The sequence below is a fragment of the Balaenoptera ricei genome, chromosome 4 (genome assembly GCF_028023285.1).
Source record: "Balaenoptera ricei isolate mBalRic1 chromosome 4, mBalRic1.hap2, whole genome shotgun sequence".
Taxonomy (NCBI): domain Eukaryota; kingdom Metazoa; phylum Chordata; class Mammalia; order Artiodactyla; family Balaenopteridae; genus Balaenoptera; species Balaenoptera ricei.
Genome location: NC_082642.1, coordinates 89,419,667 through 89,430,933, shown reverse-complemented (window position 1 = coordinate 89,430,933; position 11,267 = coordinate 89,419,667). Strand labels below are relative to the sequence as shown.

The 11,267-nt window shown below is 37.4% G+C and overlaps 1 protein-coding gene across 4 annotated transcripts in view; it reads right to left on the bottom strand.

Annotated features, from left to right (window-relative positions):
- Positions 1–729: 729 nt before the first annotated feature.
- Positions 730–11,267, bottom strand: part of RNF168 (ring finger protein 168) — a 52,191-nt gene continuing 41,653 nt past the window's right edge. For 3 of the 4 annotated variants that reach the window (XM_059920856.1, XM_059920854.1, XM_059920855.1), the window contains exons 6-8: positions 9,374–9,455; positions 5,294–6,197; positions 730–2,024 (exon numbers count right to left, since the gene is read on the bottom strand). In XM_059920856.1, coding sequence (XP_059776839.1) covers positions 1,912–2,024; positions 5,294–6,197; positions 9,374–9,455 — 1,099 coding nt within the window. In that variant the 3' untranslated portion in view covers positions 730–1,911. Of the gene's footprint in view, positions 6,198–9,373; positions 9,456–11,267 lie in introns of all 4 variants that reach the window. The other variant, XM_059920858.1, reaches the window with a different exon arrangement.

Here is an 11,267-nt window from a genome sequence, read left to right as displayed (position 1 = left end):
CCTATCAGTGTTGCCCCAGCAGTGGAGGTTGACCCCAGCTTCCAAATGCCTTCAACTCTTCTAGAACCAGACTCACCGGACCCTTTCAGAGTACCAGCAGTAGCTGGGAGGTGTTTCTTTCTCAAAGGTCTGAACACCAAGTCTGCAGGGCCCGCTCTCCCGCACATCCTGAGCACCTACATTCTGGTAACCAAAACCCTTCCCGTGTGTTTCCCAGCTTTGAGGGTGGTAGCCACTTCCTGCAGTTATCGTCTTTGGGTTATCTGTGTTCTCTCTTGTTTCAACACCTGTCTAACCAATTTCCTATACTTCATTTCCTCTGTTGAAATACCTACTTTGGTTGTTTTCTTAAGTGGACCCCAAGCAATAGATCCAGTATAATCTACATTTGTCTAGTATAAACTGACCAGGGAGTGGGATTCTAATCCTGCAGTAAAAAACAGACACCCAAACTTTTTATGGGTCTTAAGAGATGAAGAGGAATGATACAAAAGATGGGCAAACTCAATTTATGATCCCCAATTGAGAGAAAACCTTCTGGATTGAACTAGTTTCGTGGATAGAGCCTAACTGCAGCAGGCTGGGACCACAAAAGCCAAGTGGAAGAGAAATGTAAAGTGAAATGTAAAGTAAGAGAACGGTCCCCTCAGTTGAACTCAGGGTCCATGTTGCTCCAAGTCCTGCCAAAACAAGGCAATATATATTGGGGAGAACAAAACAGACTCAAAATTTGAAGTCATGATTGTTTATTAAGATCTTTACACATGAATTAAGATATAGGTAAACATACAGTAGTGGCTCAACTCCCCATTTCAAAGTTTGTAGTGATTGACAAACCTTTATGCATACCAAATGTGTAGAACTTGTATAGGAATTTGAGGAAGCCACAAAATATTTCTGAGAAATGGTTTCTTCTGAGGCTGAAGTCTCTTGCAATCTGGGAACTGTGACACAGGGGAACTTATGGGCAGGGGTCTCTTGTGACATGGAGCTGTAGATACATCTGGTAGGGGAGAGGTGAGCAGTCTTCATGAGTAGACAAAAGGTAACTTGCAATTTACTGGATGCCACACGTGGGTACTTACGGTACACAAAGTCACTGGATAAAGTGAAACTCTCCCAAATCACTTATTAAGGTTCTTTTTTGAGTCAAGGCCTGTGCCAGGTGCTCTATTACTTCCCTTAACTCTTTTGTTTTTTAATTAATTAATTAATTTATTAGGCTGTGTCGGGTCTTACTTGCAGCACACAGGATCTTTCTTGCAGTATGCGGGATCTTTCATTGAGGCACACGGGCTTACTTGCCCCGCAGCATGTGGGATAGTTCCCCGACCAGGGATCGAACCCGTGTGCCCTGCATTGGAAGGCAGATTCTTAACCACTGGACCACCAGGGAAGTCCCACTACCCTTAACTCTTGATAGCAACTCTTGGTTACATTGATTCCCATTTACTGATTAAGAAAGTGAGATTAACCGATAGAGACCAAGTTAAGAAGAAAATTATTCTTTCTTCCCTCCTGCACTACATGCCCTTGTTTTGGTGGTCCAAAACTCAGGCACAAATTACTAGTCCCATCGTTCAATTCCTTAAATGTGAACTAAGGAATCGAAGAGCCATTTAAAACCATTCTTAGCTCACAGGCCCTACAAATATTGGCGGCATGCAGATTTGGCCCCTGGGATGCAGTTTGTAGACTTCTGTGCTAGGGCTTTCAATTGAGGCCCTTGTGTGTTCAACAGGCTTCCTTCCCCGGTAGGTCCTGAACTCTGTTCTTGTTTCATCAGCAGTGTGAGCCTGATGACAACTCCTCTCTGCTTTTCAGAGGTTTTCAGCCTTTTAGCATCTGCTCTGAACAGTTTCAAAACTGCAGTTATCTTGATGGGAAAACCGACCTTGTGTTTGATGACCCTCAAGTCTCCAATACTGTCACTCCAGCTTCATGAGATGGCCAAGAGCTCTGCCGGTTTCTCTGTTCACCAGCAGCAGCCCTGATTCTCGTCCTGCATTCAGAATAGGCACATGCTACAAGCAAAAAAGTGGTTGCAAACATCAGTTCACCTCTCAAATCTCCCCTCTCTAGAATCTTAGCCCCTAAGTTAGTCCTCATTGTTTCAAGTAGCTTTCTGATGCTTTTAAGTAAAGCATTTTAATTTTTTTTTTAATTTTTAATTTATTTATTTATTATTTTAATTTTTAAATGTAAAAATTTTACATTTTTATCTGGCTTTTCTCATTGTTCTCAGCAGGACTGCAGGTCTGCAGCACTGCTACCTGAAAAGCATAAGCTTTGCTTTCAAATAATTGAAAAATAGTATATTAAAGCTAAATATATTCAAATTCATTCACAACGCTATTTCCAAAAATTCGCACTATTTTTTTTTTGCACTGAAAAACCTTCCTAAATTATGATTCTTAGAGTTTAAAGGCAAAAAAGGACTATCTAGAGTGGTATAGGTTGAGATGCCTAAGTATCCTTAATCTTGTAATATTTTAAGAACATTTAAATTTTGAGACGATATATTCAATATGATTGAAAATTTTTAAAGCATAAAAGAACATATAGAGAAAAGTCATTCTTCCACTCCTGTCTCGCAGCCACCCAGTTTCTCTCCCTGCTGGCAACACTGTTTATCTCTCTCTTAAATATACATTTCTCTTCTTTGGATAAATGGTTGCACAGTATGTACACTACTCTACATCTTGTATTTTTTGTTTAACTCTATATCTTATAGTTCTTTTCGTATCAGTAAAGTGGGTTTTTTGCTTAATTGCTGTATTGTATTCTACTTTACCATCATTTATTTAGTGTTTCTTGATAGGATTAAGGTTGTTTCTAAGCTTGTTATTACAAACAATGCCAAACAAAAATGTTTTATGCATGCCATTCTACATATATGTGAAAACAGCTTTAAGAAATTCCTAAAGGTAGATTGCCAAGGTTACCTCTCTAGGGCTTTAAAAGTTTCTATTCATACTAAGCAACATATAAGAGTGCCTATTTACCCACATGCTTGCCAAGATTGGGGGAAAAAGAAAACCCAAAATACAAAACACCTTTACTAATCTGAAGGGTGGAAAAACGTATTAGTATAAGTGATATGCGTCTTTTCACACATTAGAGCCACTTATATTTCCTTTCCTGGGAACTATGTTTCTTGGGAACATAAACTTTTCTAATTTTCCTTTTGGGTTGTTAGTCTTTTTCTAAACGTATTAGCAGACACTTTATATAAAGGAAATTAGCTCTTTGTGATGAGTTGTATCTATTTCTTCTCAAGTTTGCCATGTCTTCCAATTTTCCTTTATGGTAGTTTTTGTTATGCAGAACTTTTTATTTTCATGTGTTAATTTTTATTTTTAACTGTGAAAAACACATAGTCCATTTCAATTTTTAATAATTATTTTAATTTTCAGATTCTCAACCTCTGCATAGTTTTAGCACTCCCTGAGAAATTAAACACTCTCATATCCCTTCCATAAAAATGGGAGGAAAGTATCAATAAATTCTAATGACTGACACAAAACATTTACTAGTTTCTCACAAAAATGCATACATGGTAGTATCAGAAAGACTAATTGAGAAATTAAAATTTATCTTAAAACCAACTTTAGTCAGGAAGACTTCTTCACAGACAAATAAGTGGTTATATATGTAAATCCTAAATACATTACACTATTTTCCCCCCTTTTTGGTCATGGACTATTCCAGGAAGATTTAATTATATAACTTTTAATTTGAAGAGTCACTAAAATGTAAAGCAAAATTGGTCTTAAAAAATATTGGTTTGATGAAAAGATATATATATTTTAGTCTATTTTAGACAAATTTGGTTAGTTTCTAACTACACTTCATTTCAGCACAATCATTACTCAGGGGACAATCACTTTTGAGAAAGGGCAAACTAAATTTTAAATTAGCATCAGAATTCTACCCATAATTACCCAATCAATATTGAAGTACACACCATCAAGTATGCAAAGATTACAGAATTTCAGTTACAAAATTTGGAGGAAAAAAATCTTAATTATGTATAAAAACACTGACAAATTTAAGCTAGAATTATTAGCTCTAGGACATTTTATTGCATTATTACCTTAAAAGGATGGCTAACTAGATATCAGCAGCAACGCTGTTAAAACGGTTGTTTGCTCAAAGTTGTTCATATTAATGAAACAAAAGATTAATAGTCTCTAAGTTAAATTTCACAAAATGAAATCGCAGCCTTCTGATTTAACTTTCGGGGGTAAGACAGGGCAAAACCCAAATATCATACTTTCTATTTTTGTCCATAAACACAAATAAAAGTCAGTATCAATACAAAGGTTAACATAAGGAAATAAACACATGATTAGTCAGGTTCTACAACATAGGATACTGCGACATAACTCTTCTACAGTAAATTCCCCCTTTTTTTTGGAATAGCAGATTAGATAGTATGGTATGAAAAGCTGTTAAAACCCAAATGTTTTCTGTGCCATCTAGCAAAGAAAGCACAAGGAATACTTTGCCAAACTACACCTGCTACTCCAGCCTGGACCCAGTTGTCTGATCATCCACTCAGTTTCAAGGCCTCCAAATTGTCAGTCTACCCCACTCAGCCTCATCCCAAGCTTAGCTACTTTTGCATCAAGAGTCTAGTTTCCTTTCTGTCAACTAAGTCTTAATTTTCCGAAAACTCTGATTTTTCTGCTTTCACGTTGATCCTAACCCATTTTAAGTCAAAAAAAAATGCTGTAATACTTAAAGTAATTGAAGTGGACATGGAAATTAGATTACTTTAGTGTTATGGAAGATGTACTTCAAGTGCTCTGCAAATATATGGGAAAGTTGCAAGAAAACTTAGATTCTAAACCTTGCCTGGATTCCTTAGCTACTTGGTATATTATAATGTTGCTTTGATTACTAGTCAGTACAAAAAGGTGCGTGAAGGCCACAAAACATGCATATGGGGGGAAATGCATGGAAATGAAGATTTCTTGGGAGATGGCCAAGGCATTTTTATATCCATAAGGACTGTCAACTTAAACTTAGTACATCGGTTATTAAAAAAGGAAAGGAGTGGGACTCTTGCTTACAACCGAGTTTGGCAGAAACACATTTGTATATTCCTCCCCTGATATCACGCCGTCCTTTAATTAAGGACAGTGAGTATGCCCACGGAGCAGAATTAATGAAAAATTTATAAAGAATCTATGATAGAGAGCTTCACTAGATTATACAACACTCCCCTTACCCAAGCACTACTTTGTGTATCTCTGAAACATCTGAAAAATACTTTTCTGTGACTTACTAGGCTGTAGGGAATGAGGAGTTTTAGGTACATTACAATTATCTCTAGTAGAGTTTGTTATCTTTCTTCCATTAACTGAACGTTTCAACTGGATCTTAAAAGAAGGTTGCCAATTTTCATTTTTTGAGCCTCTCCTAGGTTTTGGATGCTCTAGATCAGTTTGTCTTTTGAGGTTTCTATCTTTGGAATTCTTCCTTTGTCCATTTAGTAGTTTGTCTGGAGGTGAGGACGTAGCACGTAACTGATATCCATCTGGGGATCCTTTTTGCCGGTTTGGCCTCATTTGTTCTTGATCCACCTCTTTCTGAAGCTGTAATGCTAATAACCTGTCCTGTTCTTCTTGTTTACGTCTCTCAAAAAGTAGACATTCAAAATCTATCAGTTTTTGGGTAACGTTGATTTCTGTTTCTTCTTGGTCTGAGGAAGCTTTGGGGAACATTTTTCTTCTTTTTGCAGAAAAGCATGGATCCCTGACTGCTTCAGACAAAGATTCCTGGTTTTTTCTTTTGGAGATATCTTTACTGATCAGTAGGTGAGACTCTTCATTTTCTGTCTCAACTGTGTTATTTCTAATTATCTGTGTCATATCTGATACAGTGCACCGACTCTCTGCTTTGCCACAAGGCTTAACTGCAGCTTCTCCAGAGTAGGGAACTCTGGCTTCAGGTCCCTCATGATTTATGACACATAACCCTTTTTCATGATTGCTTGGTCTTGTTTTGACTTTTCCTTCAAGGCACCATTCTCTACCACTGGCACATAACTGAGGCATAGGTGACTCCACTGAAGATTGTGCACCTTGTTCTTGAACTTCAAGGCATATCTGAGGAGAAAGTGTTGGCATATCTTCCTCAATTTCTGTGTCTTGCCATGTAGGGCTCTTCACATCACTGCTGTCAGTTTCCTGTAGAAAACAGAAAAACATTGAGTGAACCAGGGGAAAACATCAAGTCGTAATACATAAGTCTAATTACTCTGATACCAAAGCTGAGTTGTCACTATAAAGTAATTATTATTACTACTAATAAGATATATTAATTCTTAATAGTATTTTTATTCTGTGTGCCAATTTACATTAAGGTATTTCTTCATTTTCACTCCCATGAAAACCTACAGTTTAAAATCCACAAACTAGTTCTATATATGGCCAGAAGCTGGCACCATGACTTGACTTCTCATCTTACAAACTTCCTCTAGCCCAGGGATTTTTAATCCCTTTTTGTGTCACAAACCCTCCTCCTTTTGGCATTTTTGTGAAGCTTACAGACCTCTTTGAGAATAATATTTTTAAACATAAAAATAAATACATAGGGGGACTTCCCTGGTGGCTCAGTGGTTAAGAATCCGCCTGCCAATGCAGCGGACATGGGTTCGAGCCCTGATCTGGGAAGATCCCACATGCCGCGAAACAACTAAGCCCGTGCCCCACAACTACTAAAGCCCACGCGCCTAGAGTCCATGCTCTGCAACAAGAGAAGCCACTGCAGTGAGAAGCTCACATACCGCAACAGAGACAAGCCCTCACTTGTTGCAACTAGCGAAAGCCCGCGCGCAGTAACAAAGACCCAACACATCCAAAAATAAATACATACACACACACATACATACATACATACATAGGGAACAATTTATATTGCAACACATTAAAATCTTACAATTTATGATGTAATAATGCATATCTATTAATACATTAAGTAATAAGATCTAGTGGCAAGTCTAATAATTGGTAACACTGAAGGAGGGATGAGTATAAATGATATTTCAAGAGATCTGCAACAAATGTAATGTGATTAAAAACCTGTGTTATCTATTGGTGACAAAGTCACAGGTACTGTTAACAGTATTATGGTTTACTGGTTTGCTGCCTACATTCATAACTAAAGGAAACGCTAAAATGAGAGGTCAGGTGGAAGTAAAGATAAACTTTTCCTTACACCATGTTCATGTGTACTCTGTGGATTCTACCCATAGACCTTAGGTTAAGAACCCTTGCTTTAGCCAGTATAATTCTTCTCACTTACAGGTCTTGGGTAAGTTAAGACCTAGGATTAGTTTTGACCATGGGAAAGCCTTAAGAAGAAAGGTTTCGGGACTTCCCTGGTGGCGCAGTGGTTAAGACTCCACGCTCCCAATGCAGGAGGCCCAGGTTCGATTCCTGGTCAGGGAACTAGATCCCACATGCATGCTGCAACTAAGGAGCCAGCGAGCCGCAACTAAGGCATGCTGCAACTAAGACCTAGTGCAACCAACCAAACAAACAAATAAATAAATTAAATAAATAAATAAAAAAGAAGAAAGGCTTCAATGAGAACTTGCTTCAAAACAAAAATTACTCCTTGTTTGCGATCTTAAATCTGTTCTTTTACCTACTTTGCTTTGCATTTATCATTCCTCATAACATTTTTTATGAACCAATGTAGTTTGGATTGGACAAATTCTAGGTTGCTTACCTAGTTTTGCTGTGAATATTAATGCCAGGATAGGAAAAAAAAATCCCAGCCTACAATGCCTCTCCCATCAATCCTTAGTTCCAGCATGAGCCAGACCATCTGGACTTGAATTCTCCCTCTATTACCTCTACTTAAGGGACTCTGAGCAATTCTCTTGCCTCTGCATGCCTCAGTTTTCTCAACTATAATTGGGCACAAGAAGGGTACCTTACAGAGTTGGTGGTTGTGATGAAGATTAAAGAAAATAAATACATTATTTGGCACATAAATGTCCATTAAATGTTAGGTGCTATAAAACCACCTAGCTAAACTGAAAAAAGTTTAGGAACCTGTAAGTAAAGGGTTAATAAAACTTCCATGTAGGAAACTGACCTTGGTGTCAGCTGGCTTTTCCTAGTTCTATTTTCCTGGAAGCCTGATAGAGGTGAAATGTCACCTGTGTTACTCGGCCACATAGCTTATGGTAAAAATGACTCTTACTGGTGAACTGCATCTGTACTAGGAGAACTAGGAGTGATCTATAAATACCTTGCAGGAAGCCAAAGCTCAGGGCTTCTGTAAGTGACTTACAACTCTTTGATTGGCTGTGTTCCTTCCCAGGACCCCTGGAAGCCACACCCATGAGTTGTTACAGTAAATAATTTACTCTTATGGGGCATGGGACTACTAAGTCTGGTGGTTACTACACTCCTTTGCATGGTCTCGCTTCCAGGCCATCACTTAGGAGCTCTGCAGTGAGGACTCTTGCTGAACAGATATGCCTGATGTCTGATGCTACCCTACTAGCACGCTTTGTTCACCATTGTGTAATCCTTTAAGTGAAGCTGGCACCAGGGGTAGCCTGTTTAGTTTTGTGAGTCCGATGATCTCGGTCAGGGATCTACAAACTATGGCCCATGGACCAAAGTCAGCCTGGTGCTTATTTTTGTACAGTTTTACTGGAACAAAGACAAGCTCATTTGTTTACATATTGTTATGGATGCTTTCAAATGACAACAGCATCACTGAACAGTTGTGACTGAGACCATTTGGGCCACAAAGCCTAAAATATTTACTATCTGGCTCTTAAGAGAAAAGGTCTGCTGACTCCTAGCCTAAGTGAGCCTAAGGTGACTAAGAAAGGTTGTTCCATTTACCATAGTGACTTTAAAAAAAGTTAGGAGGGGCTTCCCTGGTGGCGCAGTGGTTGAGAATCTGCCTGCCAATGCAGGGGACACGGGTTCGAGCCCTGGTCTGGGAAGATCCCACATGCCGCGGAGCAACTGGGCCCGTGAGCCACAATTACTGGGCCTGCGCGTCTGGAGCCTGTGCTCCGCAAGAAGACAGGCCGCGATAGTGAGAGGCCCGCGCACCGCGATGAAGAGTGGCCCCCGCTTGCCACAACTAGAGAAAGCCCTCGCACAGAAACGAAGACCCAACACAGCCATAAATCAATAAAATAAATTTAAAAAAAAAAAAGAAGGCTTATGGAGAGGAGCATACTTTCATCTCATAGATAGATAATTCAATTTAAATAATCCCTCCCTTGGCCAATATTATTTGAAAAAAAAAATTTAGGAAACTGCAAGTATTAACAATCTATAGCATTAATAAACCTGCCAAGCCAAGAACATCTTTAGCATCCACATACCTTGGACATAGAGTCTTTCCTATCTTCTTGTACAACTTCAGACTGTGATGCTGACCCAAGTTGAGATTTAGGTGACAAATACCTTAAAAAAGAAAAAAAGTTTGCCAAAATTTGAATGCTTTGAAACACAAGTGGCATGTATCCAATATAATAAAGCCAGATTAGCTATTTATGCTGAAGGCTGTCTGGCTTGCTGCTTGGCTGATTTATCAGAAAGAGTGTATTTCATCTCCCTGTCTCAGGTATTTTGGTCTATTTCTGGAGCAAAACTTAGAAGTCTGAGTATTGATATATTTTAGTGAAAAATAGCAGAAAAGGAAGTAAAAGTCAAATCTAAATTATTCCTTAATTCTCAAAAGAATTTAAACAGGTAGGTACTAGCATCAAAACAACGTAAGACTGTACAGCCTTCCCAAAAGTAATGGAAATGACATTTTAAGTCAGGAGAAGGAATATGTTAGTTTCTTTTTAATGCCAGAAATTCTACATTTTGTACCTCTATTTGAAAAATGGTCTATGATTAGATTCTTTACCATTTTGGTATAGAGATTTTATGATATACATATTTTATATCAACTATCTACTTAGAGATATAAAAGATTTATCAATGTATCAGCATAAGAGCACATCTCTAAATATCTAAGCATCTTTAATAGGCTGTTTGCCACTGAAAATATTAAGTCTGTAATATAATGGAAAACATAAAAGAAATGGGAATAAAAGGACAGGTTATAAGAGGTTAGGTATATTTTTTAAATATGTTTTTTTGGATTTTGTTTGGATTTTGTAAAAAAAATCCAAACACATACACAACTATGCTCAAAAATGGCACAAATGTTGGCTGTCTTCAAGTGGTGGTAACTTTGGGTGATTTTCTAAGAGCGGCTAGCTTTTATAATTAAAGAAAAAAATGGAAAAATGTCTGATTGCAAATATGTAAAATCATAAGTTCCATGGTGTCCAAAGCACGAACGTGTAGCATATATCACATTAAAATAAAATCTAGACAAAGATCTCATATAAAGAATAAATATCCCTTATAGATAAAATAGTATCTAAACCGCATATTTAGTTGCATCAACCTAAATATTTACTCTGAAAACTTATGAGAACAAGAACTACCTCTCAGTTGATAAAACAGGAGTCCAGGTTTAGTCTCATTTTAATTTTGTTTCCCAAAGCTGAAGAATTCCTTCTGCCAATGTTAGATATTAGTAACCAAGTATATTAAAACCAGCATAGAATTATTACAGCTTAATAGCTGTTCAGAAATCCATAAGCAGAAAACAAAACAAAGTGCGATCAGATACCCATCTAACATAATTGGCGAAGATTTGTGAACTCTCTGGGATATTTATTGTTTATTTATAATAACCAAGTAATATATGAATACATGTAGCAAATATGTGTCATCATCCCTTTCCATTCCTATTTGCTTCCTCATATGTAACCAAGTTTTTAAAAATTATTTCTATATACTGCACACTTTTTTTAAAGCAATCATTCTTCTGTGATTTCCTTTTTTCACTTATGTCTTATAGATCTTTATAAAAAACTATATACATAGGCCTACCTCATAAAAACAAATAGTTTACAAGAAAATAGTTACAAAATCTATGTAAGGGGTGGTGGTGGTGGTGGTGTGATGAATTGGGCGATTGGGATTGACATGTATACACTAATATGTATAAAATTGATGACTAATACATCACAGTTACAGGGAGGGAGATACTGACTGGGAAAGGATACGAGTGAACCTTTTGGAAACAGTCTGTATCTTAATCTGGAGTGTGGTTTATACATAAGTAAAAATTCTCCAGAAGTTACATTTAAGATTAATATATATATACTTTTAAAGAAGTTTTAAAATCTTATATTATTGTAAAAACCCTTA